Genomic DNA, 25,909 nt, shown 5'->3' with positions numbered 1-25,909 from the left:
CTCCCCAGATGGGCATAATAACTGATTTCAAATAAGGACAATCCACTTTCTGCTAATGAAAGAGGATTCACATTTGCCCTCTTCTGGGCCAACTGAATTTTTAGCTAGATTCACATTTGCAAGACAACCTTGAAGACGTTCCTGGTACATCCACTTAGCCCCCTCCCTTCCCTCACCTCACTCCTAGGCCTTAGTTACTAATCCTTTGGATCCCCTCCCACTTCCCCAAACACCAATCGTATCGCAACACTTCACAGAAATGGAGACAACCGATAATTAGCAATACTAGAGGGAAATATTCTTGAATTCACAATCAGAAATTTGATTAACATCTAAACACAGCCCAGGGTATATTCCCAATTTGGAAATGAGCAGAAGGCACAAAGATGATGCTCTTCCTTTTCTCTCACCAAAGAATATCAAACCATAATCCATATACCTAAGATCCATGACCATTACCTGTTAGCCACTGCCTGTAACAGGGACTGTTATCATATCAAAGCTTTAATATCCCTAATAAAAGTCTTCTTGGTGTGTACGTTTTGTTTTTAAGTCTACTCTTGAAAAATGCCCCTGTGGTCACCAAATAAATCCAAGTTTTATTTATTTATTTTTAAAGATTTCATTTATTCATTCATGAGACACACACACACACACACACACACACACACACAGGCAGAGACACAGGCAGAGGTAGAAGCAGGCTCCATGCTGGGAGCCCAACGTGGGACTCAGTCCCAGGACTCCAGGATCACGTCCCGGGGCAAAAGGCAGGTGCTAAACCACTGAGCCACCCAGGGATCCCCTAAATCCAAATTTTAAAAGATCACAAAGACATGCACATAATAATTTGGACAAATCTGACCTAGTTAATAGTATCATATTATGCTCTTCTGTCTCAAGTAATAACACTCAGAAGAGCAATCTAGCTACAATATTGATTTTAGAAAATGTATGCTGAATTTTTTTCCCTACCTTTGTCTTTGACCTTGACATCCTATTTGTGGAATCTTGTCCTATAGACATATTTTCACTTCTACAAAATGATTTATGTCCATGTTATTCAATGAAGTAGTGTTTTAAAATATTAAAAATATTTATCCAAAGGGAACTAGTTAAATCACAGCTATACTGATACCAAGAGATTACACAGCCTTGTAAAAGACAAAACAGTAATTTCTATTACTGAAATTGCAAAGAACTGTAAGACAGTGTTAAATAAAAGACCAAGGTACCAAAAAGCATGTATTGTATATTACTTTTCAAAAAAAAAAAAAAATAGGGAAGAAATAAGAACATATGCAAAGAACACACATGCACATGTGTCCCTGTAATTACATTAAGAAATTGCAGAAGGAAAATGAAAAAGTAAATGGCACTGGATATAATTTTGAGAGACAGGAGAATTTGAAATTAGGCAGATAAGGATAGGTATACGAAAGAAATTTCTTACTACTTTTGAAATATTCTGCTCCCTGAAGCATATACATGTATTATCTACTAAAAAAATACATTAAAAATCAATTAATCATAAAAAAAATGACACTTCATTGCTTCAAGATTAAAAAAACACCATAAGGTCACATTTTGTGATTGACCATGATTCTTTTCCCTCTTTTTTCTAATACCATGAAAGCCCATACTAAAACACACACACACACACACATACAAACACACACACACACACAAACACACACACTCTTCAATTAATAAAGGAGAAAACTCTTGGGGGGGAGGACATTTTAAAAGAGCTCCACAAAGCCTTACTCCATATATTTTATCAATCATATTAAGGTGAACTGCAATCTCTTATCATTGATTAGACTTCTCTAGTTCACAAAACCCTTTTGCCTCGATCATTCCGGATCCTCTGAAGTGTCCAGGAGAGAGGCATCCTCACCTCTGTCACATAGACACACTCACCTTCATAGGTGCCGACTTCCAGAAGGGTCCCGCTCTGCTCGAGGTCCAAGAACTCCTTCACAGTCAGAAAGTTATAGTCCACGCCAGGTACTTCTCCTTCTCTGGGAGATCGGGTTGTGCCTACAGCCGACAAGACAAATGCACAGTCGATGAAAACAGAATGCTCCCCATTCAGTCGTAATTAGAATAACCTGTTCTGTGGGCTGGAGTTAGGACCTAAAGCTGCCCACCCATCTGCCCAAACAGAGACCCAGCAGAGACAACTTGTTTCTAACAGCACAGCATCCTCACTTCCACCCTCTAGTGCTGGGAACCTTCAAATGGGAGAAAGAACACAAACCAAGTCCAGCTGGATAGCCTGGGGTGAGTTTTTTATCATTTCTTAAAGTGCACTGAATGAAAAAGGCAAACTGGATTTTATATGGACAACATTCACAACTGGCAGCTTTTAGGACTCCAGTAAATACTAAAAAGTTATCCACCTTAAGCTCACAGCCTAAGGGGCTTATATTTTTTAACACAGGCCTCAAAAATTCTTGTGTTCCAAAGTACATCCGGCAAGTTCCAATGTAATAAGCCCTTTGAAGAAAATGACACCCACTACATAAACACATCACTAGAGAAATGCAATTGCCCAAGATCGGTGGTTGGATATCTCCCAGGGATTAAAATGCCGCCGCTCTACCCGTGTAATTAATATGTTTGATGAAAAGAGGCCACCCATAAGTTCTGATGGGAAAGAAGGAGCACTGAATTGCCTAGAAAGTTCTCCCCTTGAGTTAATATGGTCATTCTCCTAATGACTAATAAATACAACAATTCTTCTTATGAATAATGTAGGGCCTCTGGAGTATGTATGTAAGTCACCCAGCTCAGGGGCTAGGCGGTAGACAAGTTATTTTAGCCTAATCTCTACCAAAAGCGTGGAAGCAATGTAGAAGGAACGTGAATTACACACAAACCAAGAAAACAAACCAAGAAGCAATTATGATAGTGTGTAAGAAGATAGATCTTCTGTTAAATATTATAAAAGAGCAAAAAAGAGCAAAACACATGATTTCTGCTCTTACATTCAAGTTAGGTGATACGATCAACGTAAGTCATTTTGTAAGGTGCCATTACCTGTGGTGCTTTAAGGTCGATGTTTTCCTACATGATAAACAGGGATTTTTCCATATTCCTAGGAACTTAATAAGCAAGGATTTCCCCCCTAATCCTAGAAACTTTAAAGCAATTCAATAACCAACTCTATGTACCTTGTGGCTCTAATGTTCTCTCATCATTTGCCTACGTGAATGGTCATGTCCACACACCTACTGTGGCCATCCAGAATTCTTTAAAGTCAAAAACTCAACATTTGTTGCATATTTACTTCAGGAAAATATATTTTTTAAATTGAGCCTGGTTTTTCTAATATCTGAAATCTGAGTGGGTTGTTTTTTTTTTTTTTTAATATCAGGCCTGACTGTAGAGTCAGACCACTTTAAAAAAAAAAAAAAAGATTTATTTGACAGAGACAGAGAGAGCACAAGAAGGGGGAGCGGCACCCAGAGGGAGAGGGAGAAGTAGACTCCCCACTGAGCAGAGAACCGGATGTAGGGCTCGATCCCAAGACCCTGTGCCAAGACCCTGAGCCAAATGCAGACGCTTAACCGACTGAACCACCCAGACGCCCCTAAATCTGAGTGTCATAAATAGCTGCAAACTGTATGGTTTTATGCAATACAGTATGGTTGTATTGCATACGTTTGCTTATCAGGTCCCACATGCTGGAGCTTTCCAGTAAAGCAGCCTGCTTATGTCCACAAGTCTACTCTTGTACTGTTTCTTGATCTGTTCCCATTTTGGGCTCCCCTGGCAAATGATGACAAGTCCTTTCAGGTTAGCTTACAATTTTAAATTGAGATCTCCAATGTCAATCTAAAACAGTTCAAGGCTTGCCTCCCAACAAATTGTGGTCTTGGGCATGTTCCTTAGCTTCTGTTATTACTTGGTTTCCTCATCTGTGAAACAGAGATAATAATGGTACCTACCTACCTACACTATAGATTTGTTGTGTGTGAATGAATGAAATAAACCATTGAGAAGACTTAGCTCAATAATCATCATCACATATTATAGTTTATGTCATTGGTAGAATGAAATGAGTTGATAGAACACTATAATTCGGGGATTCCTGGGTGGCTCAGTGGTTTGGCGCCTGCCTTTGGCCCAGGGTGTGATCCTGGAGTCCCAGGATCGAGTCCCGCATCAGGCTCCCGGCATGGAGCCTGCTTCTCCCTCCTCCTGTGTTGTCTCTGCCTCTCTCTCTCTCTCTCTCTATCATAAATAAATAAATAAATCTTAAAAAAAAACACTATAATTCAAATGTTATGTATATATTTATATGTGTGTATATATTATAGATCTCATTACATCTATCACTATGTTTCTTTTTTTTTTTTTTTTTTGATAAATATTTATTGAGGTCTCAATTCATGCCAGGTACCAGTTCAGGCACCAGAGAAACTAGCAAACAAGACAAAGCCTCTACCCTAGTGAAATGTATATTTTACTATGAAAGACAGAAAACAAATGTGTATGTGAAGATAACATATAATTTCAGGTGGAAATAATCTTCCATAGGAAACATAGATTAAAATGCCTACGAGAAATGTAGGCTAAAGGGTTTAAAAGTATCTTGGAAGAAGGAACCACGCCCTGAGAGGAGGAAAGCTATTTTAGATGGGGATTAGGGAAAGCCTGGTTAAGGAGGTGCCACCCAAATGGAGAGGGCTGCCAAAGTGATGGGAAAGCATTCCAGGCAGGCGGAAAGGCCAAAAACTTTGATGCAGGAATAGACTTGGGATATGAGAAGTGCAAAAAGGCCGGAGAACTGTGACAGGGGAACAGGGAAGAGGTTAGTTAGGAAAGCTACAGCAAACACTTTATATTTTATTCTAAGGAAGAAGAGAAAGCTACTGCTAAGATTTCAGCAGGGTGGTGCTAGGATTCATTTTACAAAGATAGTGGAGCTTGACAGAGAAGAGGTTTTGGGCAGAGTAATAAGGGGAGACTGGCATGAACAGAAGCAATGAGACCAGGGAGGTGCTTATTATAGGGTCCATGTGAGAGAAAATCAGGTCATGGACAAGCAGAGTAGGACGGAGGCAGTGAGAAGCAATCAGATTTCTATTATACGTTGTGAATATTTCAAATAGCTGTGACACAGTCCACAGCACAGACATATTAAACTCATCAAGCCACATGAAGTCTATATTTTGAAGACAGAGCTTGCTGATGGGAGTGGATGGAGTGTGTAAGAAAAACAGAGGGATAAAGATTGACAGCCCATTCTTTGCCCTGGGCAAATGGCCTTGTGTCCTTTACAGAGATCAAGAAGGGGTGGGGGGAGGGTTGGTGGTGGTTCTCAGGGGAAAAACATTAAGAGTTCATCCTGGGACGTGTAAAGTTTGAGTTGCCTGTTAGACACCTAGATGTGGAGGGCTCTGGACGACTCACCAGGTAAGCCTGAAGAACACAGTGGAGACTGGGAAATAAAATTGAGAGTGATCAATAAACCACTGGCATCTGAAGGCAAGAGAGAGATAATCTTGGGGGAGAGGGGAGTGTACAATAAGATGCCAAAAGGTTTGGGTTGAACACTAAAACTCTGTAATTTCTAGAACTGAGAAAACAAGGCAGATCCTCAAAGGAGACTAAGAGGTAGCCCGTCAGCAAGGCAGGAGCAAAGGAAGAGGGTATGATGTCTTGGAACCAAGTGAAAAAAAACTATTTAGCCTGCTACTGGGAAAACACAGTCTATAGCATATTGCGAAATCTAAGCGTGGGGCAAGGATAGAAACTCTTTGAAACTTGCTGCAAAGGGATCTGTCCTAAATGCATTCTATATGGCAACTCTTAGCCTCCACGCCAAAATTCCATTAACTTCATCTATCCCCATATCCTATCCCCATCCCCTCAAAAAAGATGAGGATAAATAAAACCAGTGCAAAATGTGTTGGGGTTTTCAGAGTCTTCCTTGAAACCAGACAATGGTGGGATTTTTTCCCCCCGCTTCTTGAGCCACCTCTTCCTCCCTGAGTCTTTCAACCATGTTTTGAGAACCAATCTGTCAGAGTCACTCTAAAGGCAACAGTCACCCCTGAGTCTTAATTTCCTGAAAGGATCCAAAATTATGAAGCACTTCCAAAAAAAATGCTACATTTTAGAGGAAAGATGGAACCAGTGGATACGATTTTGCCATGTAAATAAATATGTTTGGTGGCCTTTGAGCTGCAGGGGAAGGAGGTGGGGGGCGGGCTAGTCTCCACCCACAAAACCTTCAGGGTTTATTACCCAGACAAAACCTTCCTACTCTGCAGGCAGGCAGGAGGTTTACTCCCAGTTACCCTCTAAGCAACCCGCCCTGGGTCTGGGCCAACATGACCAGGCTCCATTCAGTGACGCTGGGAGAAAAGGGCAGGGGAGGGGACCCCGCCTCCTCTTTTCTTCTAGCAGAATGACAGGCTGCCGGCTGGACACACGCCTGGCAGATGGCATTTCAAAGGGTTTTCAGGAGCCATCTGGGGTGGGTACAATTATTACAAACCACGCTTCTAACAAAGCCAGAAGGGTTACTTCCTGGCAGAAGAGAAGTAAAACAAATTCTATCATGTTCCTCAGGGACAGCATATTAAAAAAAAATAATAATCACCAGGCTGACAAACTGGGGTTTTCTGCAGCCTACAACACTGCCTTTCTGCTTGCCTAGCCAGAAATCGGGCCAACAATATCTGCCAGTTATTAGCTTTAAGCAAATATGCACAGTGCTCACCTCCTTGCCTTCAAAAAACAAACACACAAACAAAAAAAACAGGAGTGAGAGATGATCAAACAGTAGGAAAGGAGTAACAGCAACCATCTACTGGATACTTAATTATGTCCCAGGCAAGGTGTTAAGCACTAAAGCAGTACTACTGTATTTAATTGTTATAAGAAATGTAAAAGTAAGGACTATAATTATACTTATTTTATTGATGGAGGAAGCTGAGAGTCAGAGAAGGAAAAGTAACTACCCAAGGTCACATAACAAGTAAGCGGGGCAGAGCTTCCGTCTCTTAGGAAAAAAATATCTTTAGATATTTGCGGCAGCAGGGTTTTTAGCAAAAACAAAACAAAAAGAACAAAACAAAAGCAGTCCTCCAAAATTAAAAACGGACTGCCCATACATATGGGAATGATTGAGTGAAATATGGTAGATTCACCCTCAGGAAAATTTTTTCACTATGTTAAAAACAGTGAGATCTACACACAGTTACCAGAAGGAATGTCTATGATGTTCAGCTGAGGGATACAAACAAGTAAGTTACAGAATCATATGTAAAATATGGCTGCATTTTATTGAAAAACGGTAAAGGAAGCCCTATGGATGCTGCATATTTTTTGAGTTAATAAACCGTTCAGTGACTGGAATAATACTAAATCCTTAGCAGTGGTAACCTTCGGAGGGTGGGTTTAGAAATGGGAAGAGACAAAATGATAGTCTTTAAACACCTCTCAGACTTTGAATCATACCAATGGGCATGTAGCTGTTATGGCATTTTATAAATTGAATAAAATGATTATTTCAGGAATCTTGAACAATTTGATTCTCAGGTATCCTATTCAAATATCTTCCGTATTAACTTAGTCCTTGCAAAAACACGCAAAGGAATATAGACTCCAAGGGAATCAAACAATATGTTCCAAGGTTTCCCAGGTCATAGAAATCCAGCAGCAGTGTCAACACCACTTGCCTTTGGCTAATGAGTAGAAATAAACTACGTATCAGGGCACCTGGGTGCCTCCATCAGCTAAGCATCCAACTCTTGATTTTAGTTCAAGTCATGATCTTAGGGTCCTGGGATCAAGTCCCATGTTGGAGCGAGGAGTCTACCTGAGGACTCCTCTCTCTATCTCTCTTCTCTCGTCTTCTGCCCCTCCCCCTGCTCACACACACTCTAAAATAATCTTTTTTTTTTAAAAAAAAGAAATATACTACATATAAAGTTGAAAAGGTGATACTATTTTTCTGCCTGACTTTGTTTTTTAAACCTCAATGTGGGGCACCTGGGTGGCTCACTTGGTTAAGCAGCCGACTCTTGATGTAGGCTCAGGTCACCATTTCAAGAGTTCTGGGATTGAGTCCTGCATCATGCTCTGGGTTCAGCAGCGTGTCTCCTTGAGGATTCTCTCTCTCCCTGTCTCTCTCCCTCTGCCCCTCCACTGTTCATGCACTCTCTTTCTTGCTCTCTCAAATAAATAAATAAATACATCTTTATTAAAAACAAAACAAAAAACACCTGGAATGCCTGGGTGGCTCAGCGGTTGAAAGCCTGCCTTCGGCCGAAGGTGTGATCCTGGAGTCCCAGGATCGAGTCCCACATCGGGCTCCCTGCATGGAGCCTGCTTCTCCCTCTGCCTGTGGCTCTGCCTCTCTCTCTCTCTGTGTCTCTCATGAATAAATAAAATCTTTAAAAAAAAAAAAACCCTCAATCTGTTCATCATTTTAACAGTCCTTTTCAAGTGTTAAGATGCCTATAAGATTTCACCAGGTATAGTCAATACTATCAACCCTTTCTACCACCAGATCGTAACTTAACAAATTAATTTGAGCTACGCCCTACTGAATGTCTCAGTATGAATTAGCAATGCCCCCAAAAGTTCGCCTTTTAAAGCTTGAGTGGCTGCTTGCTTCCTATGCACATTTTATGGTTCATAAACTTTTAGTATACCTGGCTTGAGTTGACCCTTGCTGAGGGAAATCAGAAAGTGACCTTCCTTTATCAACTCAGCTCTATAAACCATGGCTATAGGAAGAGAAGTAGATTCAGAGCTCATTAGCTCTCTCTTCTTAATCTGAAAAACTCTTGTGAAATATCCAATTGAGGCAGCAAACAAAATCTTAGGGATGGAACACGATATGCCAGTTCTTCCTGCTATGTGTTCCCAGTACCATCAGGCATTCGGGCAAGCTGTCACTCAGCACCTGTCCAAAAGGTATCAAGGCCAGATTGCTAATAGAAGAATCATTACCCTACTAAGATTAAATTGTTAATAGTCGATGGTTTCACCTGCTGTTAAATTAATCTGGGTCGTGCTAATCAAAATCTAATAATGAGACTTCAAAAAATTATAGTCCCTTCAACTATCTCCAATGTTAAGGAAGAATCATTCTATATAATAAAGCAATTATGTGCATTGCTTGAAATTTGTTAGATATCCAGGACAGCCTCATGCTGTTCATTTTTTCAGCTGAGCTGATGGAGATGGAGCACAGTTGAATGTATTGTTCCTACAAATTCTCTTGGTCACCTACCCACATAAGTTTTGCCATATTTCAGGACGTGCAGTACTATTTACTCAACCTTTTCCTTCAAATCAAACTTTAAAAAAAAATGCAACTATATTCATGTAACAAAGAAATGCTTAACTGCTACACAATTACTAGAATAGTTTATGAAAATCCTACAATATCAAAAGCTGGCAAAAGTATGAAGTAACTAGAACTTTCATACATTGTTGTAAGGCTGCAAAATGGTATAGCCACCAGGAAAAGAATTTTGGCATTTTGTTACAAAACTAAACATAAATTCGCCATATGATCCAACAAACATGGAAAGGAGACAGACTAATATACCCTTGAGAAGGGTATGAATCTTTTCATGCCCAAAACGGATTTAGAAACAACATATCCATGAATGCAGACCACAGCCTTCCATGTTTTAAGACTTCAAACACAAGTAATTTTTCTATGGTGCCTCAAATGTGGCAATAGGCACCCAAATGTATCTTTAGAATGCGTACTCCATGTTATCTTCCTGGATTTTTCAATAAAAACCACTCACTTTTACTGAAGCTTTTGTATCACCAACACTGCTAGTTAACATGAAGTATCCAAAAAAGTCCTGGAGACAGAAGTCAAACTGATCTTTTCTCATGAAAGAATGTGCATACGTTTAAAAGGAGTCCACCTGGCTTCATCCTTGTGTTCTTTCAAATCTACATTTCTTGGGAAGAGACTGAGGAAGCATACTAAAGCTAGGTCATAGGTTAGGACCACTGAAAGTAGCTCCTAATTAAGGAATAAAGAACACAAATATCAATGGCTGCTATTTATTGAGCACTTACTGTGTGCCAGGGAATTGCTAAGTATGTGCTTCACTGAGGAGAGTATCCTGATGCTTGGATAAGAGCAAAGTTTGTTAGAGCTGCTCCCCCACCACTGTACCAGGCCAGCGCTTTCTAATGCATGCTTGCAGGCTTTCATTCTCCTAACAATTATTTTTAAAGCGCTGGATAATCCGTCAGGTGATAGGAATGAGCAAGATCCTGAGAAAGCTTAAAGTTTGTGGGGGAAAAAACAATAAATGATATGAAGGAGAAACTGAAGGTGGTTCAGAGTCCTTCTACCAAAGGGACCTACCCAAAAGGGAGGGGGGGGAGCGGCCTAAAAATGAGAACATCCAGAGATGAAAGGCAGAAGAGTATGTTAAAGGATAGGAAAAAATTACAATGTGACAGGAGGAGAACATTTGTATGAGGTAGTCACAGAGCCTTGGGAAATACTGCAAGTATTCTGTGGCTCTTACTGGGTGTATGAGCCTGAAAGGGAGGGGAGGCGGGGAGGAGGGGTAGAAGGAGAGGATAAAGACCCAAAATACTGATGGTCTCAGATATGACAGCTCAGCACACTCAGAAATGGAATGGTCAAGGAATGAAACTGTCAGCTAGTAGCAGTGAGCAACACAGACACACGTACACACACAGCAGCTGTGCTGTGTCTTCAGCAGAACAAAGTTGGCTTCAAAGAGCCCAGCATCTGATTGGCCCTGTGTCCAATCCAACTCGATGCCTCCTTATAAACAACTAAAAGGGACCTGACTGGTAACATCCCTGTAGGATATTATAAATTAAGAAATAAAAAACCTAATAATCCTAGGAGGACAGGGACCAAAATTTTGAAGCTGCTGATGCATTATTTAATGCTCTACAAGTTGCCACTCACTCCTTCACTTCAAAGGAAGCCTTAGTGAGGAAAGAAGGTCATACACACTGTATGATGGCTGTTTTTACGTGTCAACCTGACTGGGTTACAAAATGCCTGCTTACCTAGCAGAACACTATTTCTGGCTGTGTCTGTGAGAGTGTTTCCTAAAGAGAGTAGCATGAAGAAGACTACTGTCACCAAGTGTAGGTGGGCACCATCCAATCTACTGGGGCTCTAAGTAGAACAAGAAGGCAGAGGAAGGGCAAATTTACTCTGCTTGAGCTGAGACATCCATCTTCTCCTGCGTTCAGACTATGGGGTGGGTAGGGTTCTGGTTTCTGAGCTTTCTGAGTCAGACCAAGACTTACAGCTTTGGCTACTCTGGTTCATCAGACCTTAGCACTCAGCACTCACACTACAAATTTTCCTGATTCTCCAGTATACAAAGGGCAGACTGTAAGGACTTCTAGTCCTCCATAATTGCATGCCTGAGCCAATTCCTATAATAAAGATCATTCTCCCTCTCTCCACATACTCTCCTCCTCCCTTATCCCCACCTCTTCTGGTTCTCTGGAGAACCTTAATACACAGGTCAATGCAAATTGATCCTTTCGAGAAGCACCATTTTGACTAATTGGGCATTCCCTCCCTCTAAATCTTTCAACCATCATAACAAAGGTCAGAAATAATACCCTCATCTTTCTATCCTGATCATAACAAAGAATACTCAGTAATTATGTCTTGAATGGAATACTGCCAAGCTGCACAACAGTAGGTGTGTAAAGACAATCATTGTCATGCCATGAACAACTCACAGGCTCGGTATCAGAAGATCCTTTCAGGTTCCATCTTGCATTTAGGAACACCATGTGATGGGGGCACAAGAATCTCATTTAAGAATCACACCTAAAACACTGCGAATAAATAAGGACTTGGCATTTGTTCCACTCCGCTGATGATTTGAAAAAGTGGCCTAGATACCAGAGATGGGAAGCATCTGATCTGGTTTTTGTGATCTTACTTCTAGCTTTACTCTCTACAACTGTGACTTAGATGAAAAGAAACAGGTTTTGAGTGTCTGATCCAGGTGAATCACCAAGATGAAGACAGCTTAACAGCAACTGCTCAAATTGCCCATGCATCCTCTTCCTAGAGGCCAGGTCCTCTGTTATCAGAAGTCTGAACAGGTCACCTCTCAAGGAGATCCACACAACATCAAGGATGAATGTGGACCCCGCAGACTGCTGAGTACATCACATTACAATACAGAAAAAGGATATAGATTTGCCTATGGAAGCTTCTGGCAAGCAACAGACTCCCAATAATAAACAAAGGCAGCAATTTTTCAAAAGGAAGGAACTTGGTACAAGAATCGGGTTCTAGTTCCAGCTCTGCCACTAAAGTAAAATTTGTAACTGACCTTCAAAAAATCCCTTTTAAGGCAGCCAATGTCCTTACCTATAAAACAAGGAGGATAACTATTGCCAGACTACATGTTACAGGATTTGTGTCCTCTTAATGCCTGTGGTTCTTGGTCAGGCCACTTCGAAGAATGAAGAGAGAGACAACATGAAAAGTAGTGGGCTGCAAAGCAGGTAAGTAAGTACCATTATCATCCCCACCACACAGATAAGAAAACTTACACAGAGAGATTTGGTGACTTGCCAAAAATAACATAGCTGGTAAATGGCAGAGGCAAGGTTTGAACCCATGATCTTATGGCCACAGAGCAGTGGAAGCTCCTAAATGCAAGGAAGATACTGGGGTGAGGAAACAAACTGGTAGGGGGAGACAGGTGACTCTTAATAGCTCTCTACCTGGGGATGAATAAATCATTACCTGTCCTCATCGAAGAAAGCTACGGGGCTGATGGCGTTCAGTGTGGGGGGAGAGTGCTTCTCCCTCATGACTTCTTTGATCCCAAACCAGAGTTCTCTGAAACTATGTCTTACTACTTTTAACTAGAATAATGAGGTAAATTAGGCCACAATCCAGTGAACAGGGAAATCAGGTAATAACTTGAAAAGAGATATTAACCATTCTTCCTCTTTTACGCGGGGGAGGGAACTCTGTAACTATAAATTCATGGAAACCCTGCATTCATTAAAAACAGTAAAGTGAAAATTCTCAAGCTGTCAGTGATTCACTTTAAACATTCAGCATTCAGGAAATAAAGGACAAGAATCTCCAATACTAGATGCACGCTTATCAAAAATCAACTTTTGAGGATTATCTCGAGGCATTTTTGTTCAGAAAGGAATTCTGCAAATCAGTAATGCTATATCTTAGTACTAAAGGTTGTCTGTGATAAAAGGGGATTACATCAGACAGACTTTCTCCGTTATGACAGGTAATACTTTTTACTTTCTCTGAATTAATGACAGCAATTGTCTGTATGAGACGGAATGAACGAATTCCAACAATCTCCACCAGATAATTTCAAAAGCAAATGTGAAAGAAAATTATTATTTTGTTGAAAAGCTCTAATTAATTAAGAATATCAAGTTTCCAGAAATTAGATGACTTTGTAAGTCCACGGCTGAATGTTTCTAATATGTGGCAGCTTCCTTTCTTTTGCTTAAAACAACATCAAGAGTGACTGCTAATGGGCATGTGGTTTCTTTTTGGAAGTAAATGAGAATATTCTAAAATATTCTAAAATCAGACAGTTACATTGGTTGCACAATTTTAGGAACACAATAAAAATGCTGAATTGTGTACTTTAAAGGATGAATTAAAAAAAATAAAGGATCAATTTTATGGAAACAGCACTGTGTATCAATAAAGCTGTTAAAATTGCCCTACAGAGATACAAAATAGTCTCTGTCCTCAAGGACATTACAATTTAATACAGGAGTTGTTATATTTCCATGAACAATATGTGCATTCTGTAACAATTTAACAGCTGCTTCCAGGAGTCCTCCCAAGATATGAACCAAGAGCAAGTATGAGATCAGAAATTTCTGACCATGTTATGTCATTTTCCTAAAAACTGCAGGCATCTAAAGTTCACCCAGAACAACAGAAAGAAACTCTTATAAGAACTAAAATCAGACTTGTCGAGTTCAAATTCCAGCTCTAATATTTACAAACTGTGCAACCATAACCAAGTGAAATATTTTTGGCCTTGGTGTCCTCATCTCTAAAATGGGAGGAATAATAATACCTGCCTAATAAGGATGTGTAAGGATTATAGAAGACAACACATAAAAAATGGTTAGCTGGTTGTAATATGAATTCAACAAACACTGGCCATCACGAGAGAAGCGTCATCACTGTCAACACCATAACACACTCTGCTTATAAAGGGAAATAGCTGTGAAAGAAAGAAAAGAAATGAACTTTTGATCATTCATTACACTGCTAACATGGAACTCAGGTTTTCTATATATAATGTCGGATGCATTTCTCCCCCAGAGAGGCGTTTTCCCCCTACTTTCACAAAACTTTCTGTCCTTAATCACCATCTTTTAAAACCTCTCATATGAATGTACATAATTTCCAACTGCAACTTGTTGGAATATCTTTTGATAAGAAATCACAAAGTGGAGGTGCCCGGGTGGCTCAGTGGGTTAAGCAGCTGCCTTCAACTAAGGTCATGATCCTGGGGTCCTGGGATACAACCCACAACAGGCATCCTGCTCAGCAGAAAATTGGCTTCTCCCCCCGCCCTCCATACCCAGCTCATCCTCTCTCTCACTCTCAAATAAATAGAATCTTAAAAAAAAAGAGAGAGAAAGAAATCACAAAGTCAACACTTTTGTAAATATCATAAATTTCATTAATCATTTATCACTAAATACCAGCATCTCCCTGTGAGAAAATGCCTATTTACTGGAAGACAGTGTTGGAATTGGAGGAGCTCAAGTCCTCTAATTCCAAGTTATCATGTAATTGCTCAGATGATTAACTGCTTCTATTTGGAAAGATGTAATATTTACTTATGGAACAAATACTACATGGCTGAATATAAAGAGAGAAATCAATTGATACTTAGTACCAAAACAGAGCAATTATAAAAGCAACTCAAGATGGATATAATAAAAGAGAGGTTTGCATTGACTTAATAAATACATTGGTTCTCAGTTGACATAGGCATGATAGTTCTCAAAGTCTTTACAAATTGTCAGCCAACTAGTCCTCACCATGTATGTTTTACTTTGGCTCCCATCAAGTATACAAACTGCTATGTCAAAGCAAACAAAGGGAATATTGTGTAGTGTGGGATATGACATGCTAAAAGAAAAAACAGGAGTTAGTTATCATATTAAGTCTGTACCAAAGATACTCTTTTTCTGATCTCATACTTGCTCTTGGTTCATATCTTGGGAGGACTCCTGGAAGCAGCTGTTAAATTGTTACAGAATGCACATATTGTTCATGGAAATATAACAACTCCTGTACTAAATTGTAATATCCTTGAGGACAGAGACCACTTTGTATCTCTGTATCTCAGTAGGGTAATTTTAACAGCTTTATTGATACACAGTGCTGTTTCCATAAAATTCATCCCTTTAAAGTGCACAATTCAGCATTTTTATTGTGTTCCTAAAACTGCAACCAATGTAACTGTCTGATTTTAGAATATTTTAGAATATTCTCATTTACTTATGTTTTCCTTACCAAAACGCACAAGAGTACAGCCTTTACAGTATAAAGGAAATCATAGTGGGAACAGTACAATTTCTAGGATATTTCAGCACAGTATTGAAGGGTTACTGAGCAGAGAACATAAAAACTGGTGATTTCTTTCTATTTTTTAACACATGCCTCCCCCCAGCCTGTTTTTAATACCAGCATTCATCTTGTAAGGGCTTTGCTGACAGCCAAAACTCCTAACACTCAGAGATTGCCTTGAGTAAAGACTAAAAACACGAGCTTGTGAACATCACTCAAGGGTGGGTTCCCAGGCAGCTGAATTCACTCTTGGGATGCTGCTACTGTTCATAAGACACTTATGCTGCTCCCTCATTAATGATGACATCAGCAGATTCCCAGAAAACTGAATTACTGCTTTGACTTCTTCCCAGCCTGGGACTATCCATTACTTTATCTAATGCTTGCCAATTATCTCCATAACTATAAGTCACCATCCAAAAAAAAAAAAAAAAATAGACTTGGAGCAACTGCAAAATGATCTAGAGCCAGCTGATTAACTGTTATTGCCCTCATTTTGATTAGTTCACTTCTCAATGAGCAATTATATCCTCATATTATGTAGTGCCTCCTTACCACAACTCTGCTTCATTTTATGTTACAGACTACACTTCCTAGATAGTTGAGTCATATAAATTATTGTTCACTCTTAAGCCAAATTAGGTACCTTGCAGAGGTGAAATTAAAAACAAGTATTAATACTGCTAAACATTTGCTTGGAAAATGTAGACAGCAATGAATGTATGCCTGTGCTGATGGGCTAAATTGAAAAATCCCGTCTTCACCCATACTTACTTTAAAAAGAATTATTTCATTATACTACTTTGTGAGGTATCAAAGGTATTCTTAGAAAAATGGCCAGTTTGGGAATGCCTAAGTGCCTCAGTGGTTGAACAGCTGCCTTAGGCTCAGGGCGTGATCCCAGAGTTCCAGGATACAGTCGCACACTGGGCTCCCCTCGAGGAGCCTGCTTCTCCCTTCTGCCTATATCTCTGCCTCTTTCTCTGTGTCTCTCATGAATAAATAAATACAATCTTAAAAAGAAAAAGAAAAGAAAAATGGCCAATTTTTAAAAAGTAAAATCAAGTAGAAATCTTCATGATTATAAGTTACTTAGAATAATTACTACATAAAACAATATTCTATGCTTTCTAATAGAAATTGGCTCTTTTCAAACATCTTTATTTCAGAGATGTCAGGTGTGTGAGTGGGCTGCCTTCTAAGATGGCTACATCATTTTAAGCCTACATGATTCTCCTTAACCCAAGAATGCAAATTATGCCCTTGTCAGCTATTCAACTGAACCCACTGTGAGTCCAGATCAAATCAAATCAAGGATCAAATCAATGACTTTTATCAGAGACAGAAATTTTAAAATCAATTCATGACAAGTTAATGACATCTTAGTTGTGACATATGAACAATCTCTTAGAAAAAATGGAGTTGTATTACTTGTTTATGTTTTATTTTACACATAGTAATTAAATGGCGTATCACACGATGCTTACTGGTCCTCACCCTTGGGTTTCATCTAATTCGTCATCCCTGTCAAGAGAGCCTGCTGATCAAGGGCAAAGCGAGGGTAGAGGCAATCTTTATTTCCTTCAGTTGGCAGCAGGGTATAACTGCCATTAGCTTCCTGTCAGCAGGTGAAGACCTGGTGATGTGATAGATGATCCTGGAGCTCTTACAAGCAGTTTTCACCACACACTTGCCTCTTAACCTATTTACCCAGAAGTTATACTCTCATCTTATGGGAAAACCACATTTTTGCCCAGAGGGAACAAAGAGTCAAAGTCTTTAATAAATCCAGAAGCTACCGCCATGGCCTTCCACAGCCCTGGCTTCTCAAAACCAAACCAAAAAAAAAAAAAAAAAAAAAAAATTAAAGGGTATTTAATTGAGCCACCTGGGAAATCCAGAAAGCTGCTTCTACCCTCAACTTGTAATACATGTTATATCTGAAAAGAGTAATAAGAGATTAAAGCTCTTCATTTTAAAAGACTTTTACAACATTTTGTACAAGAAGATTTTTGTTTTATGCAGGTAAAACAGGAAATGAGGCACTTAAAAGACTGATTTTCTACATCTTTCAGTGAATACCAACTAAAGTCAGTTAATGACATTTACCCAAAATAAATGGAAATGGAAGAGAGAAGATTCACAGAATAGGTCTTGATCAAATTTTGAGTAGAAGTGGCTAACTTTAAAATTAATAACTGTCAATACCTTATTTCTCTCTTTAGACATAAAAAGTATCTACTATAAAAATTCTAGAACCCATAAAGGAGCACAGAGAAGAAAACAAGCATCCCATAATCCAGATATGAATACCATTAGTAGTGAAGGACCCCAAGCCCCTAGTCACCACTGCAGTCCCAGGGATGGAGGCCTGGAATAGTGAGGGACATTCTCTGTCCTGAACCACTGCAGGCGTCACTACAATCTACACTCAACAACCACAGGCTAGTACTGCACAAGAACGCAGTGGTAGCTTTCTACAACCATATTTGGATACCTGCCACCCACGTGCTGCAGGTCACACAAATCCTGAAAACGAGAGTGACACAACAAAATTTATTGGAGAAAGTAGTACTGATTGATGCAAAATTCAGAAATCTTTACATGGGGTCAAGGGACTGGAACTACAAAACTTCCAAAATTTATCAAAAGCAAGAGAAGGAGAAGCAACAGTAATAGCAAGTAACAGATCTATTGTTATCACTGCCACAACTGAATATTTATTCAGCACTTACCATATGTCAGGCACTGCCCAAGTACTTTACATTCTTTGCCCCTCAAATCTCAACATAATCATGAGCAGAGTATTAAGATCCCCACCTCTGAAATCCGGAAACAGGAAAGGGTGTGTTTACTTGCCTAAGATCATCACACAGAGAGGGGGCTTTTGCCCTCTTAATTCAGGGATTAAAACCCCAGATTTTCTGAATCTGGAGCCTAATCTCTTAAATTTAATACCACATGCTTCATGGCATACTCTGTATCTCCTTATTCTTAGAAAACACCAGGCAGGATCCTGCCTCAGGGCCTTTGCACTTATTATAACTCATTCCCATCCCATCGCTACCACACTTTTGTCCCAGCGGCCACCTTCACCAGAGAGCCTCATCGTTGCCCTCAAACCTCCTTCAAGCATATGGTCAAATGTCACTGCTATGGACTGAACTGCATCCCCCTCAAACTCATACGGTAAAGCCCTAAACCCCAGTGGGATGGTATTTGCAGGTGGGGACTCTAGGAAGCAATTAAGTTTAGATGGGATCATGAGTGTCGAGCCCTCGTGATATTATTGCCTTAATAGGACAAGACACCTGTAAGAACTCTTGTTCTCCTTCTCTCTCAGGTTCTCTCTCCCACCACCACCCCTTCTCAAGTTTTCCCCGAGTCTCACATCCCCCTGCCCCAGATTTCAGCCTAAAGGCCACTTTGTAACTTAATCTTTCCCTGGCTCTAAAGTAGATTCTCGTTCATTCTCCTTCACAGACCACTGCATATTTCCTTCATGGCACTTTCCACAATCTGTAACAACTTATGTTAGCTGTACACGGATTTGTTGTCTGTTTGACCACAGTATCAAACACTTAAAGGACTAGGGTCACATCTGTGTCACCCTATCCTCAGTGCTCAGCACACCTCGGCATGCAGTAGCGGCAGTTATTCGTTGAAAGAAAGGTACACTGAGGCTTAACTAACATCACACGATAAGTCCTTTGAATGATTCTGAAAAAGGAAAAGTAGAAGGAGATGGGAATTAGTGACCTCAGTGAAATCCTGTATCCTGGGGCTCTTCAATGTGACTTGGAGTCCCAAACAGCTGTTTGTTAAACCAGATTTAATCCCATAGCATTACGAAGCATTAAGTTATATTCACAACTTAAAATACATCATAAACATCAATACCATGAAAATTGAAACATGAGTTGAAATCAAACTCCTCTGTGTCTTCAACAAATACTTACTAGACATCTACTATGTGCCAAGTATTATTCGAGATATGAGGATACAGCAAAAAATAAACCAGTCTCTGTCCTCATGGAGTTTATACCCTAATGAGTAGAGATACACGATAATTAAGCTGATAAATACGAAGTACCTCATTCAGCGTAAGTGAGGAAAAAGAATAAGAATGGTAAGAAATCCTGGGTGGTATAAGAGGAGGTATAAGGGAGTTACAACTTTCTGTGGTTTGGGAATGCCTCACTGAGAAGGTTCATGTGCAGAGGTGTACAGGAAGTGAGGGCAGGAGTGATACGGAAAACCCAGAGTGTTCCAGGCACACAGCTCCTAACAGTAAATGGAAATAACCTGAGGCAGTAATGTACCTGGTCTCTATATTACAGTATGGAGCAGAGACAGTGAAACGTTGGATCAGAGATATGAGGAAGACTTGGCAACAAGCAGATGCTGGTCACCATAAAGACTCTGGCTGTTACTCTGAATGAATGGGATGCCATAGGAGGTTTTACACCAGCAGTGTCATGAGACTTCACAGACTTCACTTTTAAAGAGATCACTCTGCCTACTGAGTTGAGAACAAACTCCATGATGGACTAGAAGATAAAGAGGAACAATAGATAAGAGGGTATTATAGTAACTTAAGTAATAGATTGTGATTGGGTGAAAGAGCCACTAATCCCTCCCATTCAAACATGGAATCCAATTCTCCCCTGAATGTGAATCTGCTTAGTGACTTGCTGGGCCAGGGGAATACAGAAGAGATGCTGTGTTATGCCTGCAGCTTCTGATTTAGTTTCTCAGAATATGGCAGCTTGGGCCAGCCATAAGGGAATAGCTCTGTTCCTAAGCATTTATTTGCGAGACATTATATTAATATGGTTAAGAACCTGAGCTTTGGAGTCATAAATATTTGTATTTGAACTCAGCTATATCACTTAACAGGTGACCGCAGGCAAAGAGCTTGATTTTTCCGAATCTCAGTTCTCTCATCTGCAAATGGGATTAATAACAGGGCCTCCTTCCTTGACGTATTGTTAGGTTATGCTGAGATAATGCATGTAAAATACTTGGCCAGTGCTTGCCACATAACAAGTACTCCTAAAAAAAAAAAAAAAAAAAAAAAAAAAAAGGTACTCCTAAACAAAACTAAGCTAGCAAAAGGATTGATTTGTCACTTTTTTTTTTTTTTTTTTTTTTAAAGGCAGGGTACCATTGAACATTCTGGAAATGGAAACTTCTGTGGCAGGACTCCCTGATTTCCATTACATTAAAAGCCCAGATGCAAAAGGAATTAGTCTCAAGGGAATAAACAACCACAGTTGACTACCCATCTTGTAAGAATGAACAGTGTCTATGAAGACGTCATATGATTATCTGCCAGGTTGCTTTTCAGGAGAGTCTCATGACCGGTAAAGCATGGCAGTAATGGAATGACCCTACTAAATAGAACTGACTCTCAGCATAAGAGCTTTCCCAAATTTTAAGACCATCACATCTATTTGGGCAGAGAGTTCAGCCAACTCAGTGGATGGCAAACTATTATAACATCAATTTATGAGAACCTGTAAATTTATGAAAAAAAGATGATTTTATTATTGTATCCAAAATCATGCTGCTGATAATGGGTGCAAATTCTATGATAAAACCCTAGACGGGAGATGTAAGGTCTACCACAGAGTGGAAGGACTCCAAACACAGAAATCACTTTACCACTTTATGAACTTGGGCTTGATAACAGATCGCTGTTTGAGATACATTCTATTTCCATTTTATTACAGAGATTACACTGAATAGAGAGCTGATTTTAAGAGTAAAACTCTTTCTATGGCATTGAGCCAGAAACAATAAAATTCTGACCTAACAGCTATAACAAAACAGAGAAACCTACTGCCATATATCTCTATATTAAAAAAGCAGCCAGCAAGATACATCCCTGGATGGACACTGGAAAGGAATGTTGCTTAAAAAAATATCAATATGCCACAATTCAGGAGAAAGTACAACAGATGTTTAGAACTGGTTTAATAAATATTTAAATGTGCATGCCGACATGCCATTAGTTTGTGAAATATAGGTTTTGGAAAATATTGACTTGAGGCCTGTATTACTTACAGAGTAAATACAAAGTACAATGAATATTCATGAACAATGAGAATTCACTGTTTTAATGTAAATATGCATACCTGAGTTCTGGAGTGATTAGCTTCCTATTTGGTGGTTGCTGGATTATGATAAATGTTATACCCCTTACCATATGTTAATGAGTAATTTAAAGCACAAGAGCTTTTATGAAGAGCTAAGTTCTATTTCAAACTGCAAAATGTTGAAATGCATTAGAAAGTCATTACTGCCTAAGAGTCATAAACATCATTTTTACCAAGAAGCCACCATTTATCTACAGAAGCATAAACCAAAGGTTTTTTTTTTTTTTTTTTTTTTAAATTAAAACTGGTAATGGCTCTCAATCTAACTGCTTTTTTCAATAGGATGGAATGTCTCTGGGATGTGTTACTCTATCAATAATTTCCACTGTTCTTTACAGTGACACAAGCTTAAGGCGGCAATGGGTATAGACAGGTAGCAATAAGGAGACCTACTATGACAGAGGAAGAAAAGACCCTTTTTCACTGTCAAATGGTCTTCTTCAAGAACAGTGCTTTCTCCCCCCAGGGTAGCCTCCAAATGTTAACAAAATAGCAAAGAAGAGATCTAAGTCAAATAAATTTGGAAGGCAACTGGGTTTCAACCAATTGAGAAGAATTCTTTCTGCAAGACTCCTTTAAAGTCTTTAATATGCTCATACTCTTTGTTGAGTTTCCAGAAAGGATAAACTATGCTGTGTTTACCCAGTTCTTTCTTCATTGGGCATTTCACAGGACTCATGCTCCTTGGTGCACACTTTGAAAAACACCTACACAGGCTGGTGAGATTTGAGTACCATTTTCTTAATCTCCTAGGCAGCTTACTCATGGTTACTCATTATCAATAAAAGATCCAGGTTCTTTTTTGTTTGTTTGTTTTTCTCTTCCACATAGAGCCAAGTTTCAGATGAAATCTCACAATGACTTAAGAGACAAGACACAACTTCTGGACCCAGGAAACAACAGCAGCAAATTGAAATCTAATTATATCAGCCACCTGTTTGAAGTACTGCAATGGCTTTCCAAAGTCTACAAGATAAAATCCTTTTTTTTAAAAAAAAGATTTTATTTATTTATTCATGAGAGACACAGAGAGAGGCAGAGACATAGGCAGAGGGAGAAGAAGCAGGCTCCATGCAGGAGCCCGATGTGGGACTTGATCCCGGAACTCTGGGATCACGTCCTGAGCTGAAGGCACACGCTCAACCGCTGAGCCACCCAGGCGACCAGATAAAAATCCAATTTTTGAAAGAGTTCTTGGTAGTTTTTCCATGACCTACTTCTGCTGTCCTCTCTGGTCATTCCTGTCACCACTCAGGATCTCGGTTTTGGTACTCTCATTTCCCTGCAACTCCCCCCTAAGGAAATGATCTAAAGGCAGAGAGCTCTCGGCTAATTTAGCTGAAGGTGGTACCTACCATGACTGTCTACACTTGGAGACCTGACTCCACCCTGTTATTCCTCTATCAGAAAACACATATGCCACCAGTTCCTGCTAGACTCCCTCATGTTCTCCTGGTTTTAGGCTCAGCTTAGACATCACTTCTTCTGGGAAACCTTGCCTGATACACAAAGGCTGGCCTGGGTATCATTACTATGGTTTCTCATAGCATCCACCCCATCCCCACAACACAGGCCTTACCATTCTCCATTAAAATGACTTGTTTACTTGTTTTCTCAACCAGCCTATCTATTCCCTGGGGACTGATGACAGGGTCTGGGCGCACATATATCATATCTAGTAAATAATTTTTTTAGACCATAATCAATCAATAAAGTATATGTAGCCACTCAGAATGTATGATAGTGCACAGCGGTAATGACCAAATTGTTGATGAACCAATGCATACCCATCACTTAAGAGGCCGGGCGTGTTTAATGAGACAACACTCTGGGTTAGACCACTGTGGACATCCAAGAGAGAATAAGAGTGTAGTCATGATAAACACATTAAATAGAAGTAAATGTAATGAGTGAAAAAAAGTGAAGGAAGGAAAAGAAAAAAACACAGAAAGAAGCAAGATTAAAAAGTGTCATTGTTTCTCCATTTAAATGAACTTTTGGGGGCACCTGGGTGGCTCAGTGGTTGAGGATATGCCTTTGGCTCAGGTAGTGATCCTGGGGCCCTAGAATCAAGTTCTGAATCTGGCTCCCTGCAGGGAGCCTGCTTCTCCCTCTGCCTATGTCTCTGCCTCTCTCTGTGTGTGTATCTCTCCTGAATGAATAAATAAATAATCTTTAGAAAAAAAAGACTATTAAAAAAATAAAGAAACAATGAAGAAAGGGGAGAAAAAGAAGAAAAGGAAAGTTGACTTTGGTCTTTGGGATAGTTCTGTTATTCTATAACAACCTTTGCAACTAAAATTGTAATCCATACTCTCAAACCACAAAGCTCGGAATACAAAGGAAACCAATAATATTGCCCACTGGAAATATCTGATGTATTCTACATGGAGACAATGGGGTCTCTTACACATTTCATAAGAAGAAAAACAAGGTGCCACAATGAGGCAAATGGGCTTTATCTAATCAGCACCTCATGAAACTGTCCTGAGAATTCTTAGAGATAACAAATAGCAAATTTTTTGTGCAAGGGGCGTGGCACTTCACAGGACTTAATGAACCTTATGCACAAAGTTCTATTACTTTGTTTCTGCTTACAGAAAAGCGATAGGCACGCAGCTGTATTTTGTCCTATTTCCAGAGTAAAAGCTGAGGCATTTCAGAGCATGGTTCAGTCCATGGCCTTGCTAGAATGGAATGGGGTCAGGTTAAAGAGGGTCACTGAAAAAGTGAGCAAATTCCGTGTGCTCCACAGTGTCAACGCATCCTGGTCTGCTGTGTGGATGTGAAAGCCACGGCTAGTATCATGTCAATGTGTAGTTCTTACTGTAGAACAAAGTTGAGCCAAACAACAGATCATGGCAAGTGGATATTTGGAAAGTTAGGCCATGCAGAATTCCTTGTGGTCACCCTCATTCTAACTGTTTCAGTAACGTGGGGCTGTCTCTGGAGGTCGGAGCTTAGCTATGAGGTTTTGGCTGTGATCCAGAAAAATGTAATAGGACAAGTGGCAGTGTTCCCAGCCCTGCCCATTAATAATCTGCAAACTGTGCCCTTCATATCAAGCACTCAGGACCACAGGTCAGGGAGGTACAGCCTCACATATGTCTTCCAGAAACAATTACTTTAAAATAGAGGTTCATTTGTGCTGCTCATGAGAAATGTTTATCCTTTCCCTCAGCCCCACCTCTCTCAGATGTAATTATAAACACCTACTTGGAGCTGCATGTCCACCAAAATTTGAAGATTCTCCTCTCCCTACAAGGAGTCCGTGGTTCCCTTTCCAACTTACAGCTATCAATCAACAAGTTCCCCAGATGTGGCCATCTCTTTACTCTGACATCAAAGCTGCCTCATTTGTGAACACCTTCCTGGGAAAATCCCAACATGTGTTGCTGAACAGAGTATCTTCCTCAAATTGGCAACTCCAATCACAAACTTCATCAACTCTCAATAGGATTTCCCTCCCTTTTCTCTTAAAGTATTTTAGAACAAAGGGTAGTATCTGCTATAGTGAGATAATCTACAGACAACGGGCTTACCCCTGGAATACTTTTAAAATTTGCAGAACTAAGCTAAATACAGGATACCCAAAGATTCTGTTTCTACTAAAGGATCAACAGTAATCTGATAAAGAGAAATACTGAGTACAGAATACTGAGTTTTCAAGTCCATTAAAGTAGCTAGTACAGAGACAAGTAACACAACATCTTAACTTACAACATTCTCTACTGTCTAAAATAAGTCTATGTGTTCCACTATATTATCTTTTGCGACTAGTATCATGGAATATTCCAATCACAGATACAAAGAATCTCTAATGTGTAAAAATGTATGAAAAAGCAAAAGAACAAAACAATGATCTTGTCACTAACAGCAGAATGTGCCTACTTCTTAACATCCTCAGGTTCAATGATGTGAATCCAACTCCACATTAAACAAACATTCACTGAGCACCTACTATGTTCAATCACTATGCTCAGTGTAAGTGAAGCAAACAGTCTCCTGTCCTCCACATGCTCACTCCCCTGGGGGCCCCAGTGACTTTACTGAATCACAGTGAGGAGCGGGGGTGAGAGGGGGGAGGAGATGCAGGAGGAGAGGACAGTTTTTTAAAAAATATGTACAGAAAAAAGGC

General features: G+C 39.8%; 1 protein-coding gene across 15 annotated transcripts in view; it reads right to left on the bottom strand.

Annotated features, from left to right (window-relative positions):
* The window catches only part of MAGI1 (membrane associated guanylate kinase, WW and PDZ domain containing 1), a 638,869-nt gene that overhangs the window by 127,488 nt on the left and 485,472 nt on the right, over positions 1-25,909 (bottom strand). For all 15 annotated transcript variants that reach the window (XM_077858168.1, XM_077858158.1, XM_077858160.1 and 12 more), the window contains exon 3: positions 1,924-2,043. In XM_077858168.1, the coding sequence (XP_077714294.1) occupies positions 1,924-2,043 (120 nt within the window). The remainder of the gene's footprint in view (positions 1-1,923; positions 2,044-25,909) is intronic.

This window comes from Canis aureus, chromosome 19 (genome assembly GCF_053574225.1).
Source record: "Canis aureus isolate CA01 chromosome 19, VMU_Caureus_v.1.0, whole genome shotgun sequence".
NCBI classification, from domain to species: Eukaryota; Metazoa; Chordata; class Mammalia; order Carnivora; family Canidae; genus Canis; species Canis aureus.
Note: the sequence above shows the minus strand (reverse complement) of the source record. Positions and strands in the feature narration are given on the sequence as shown.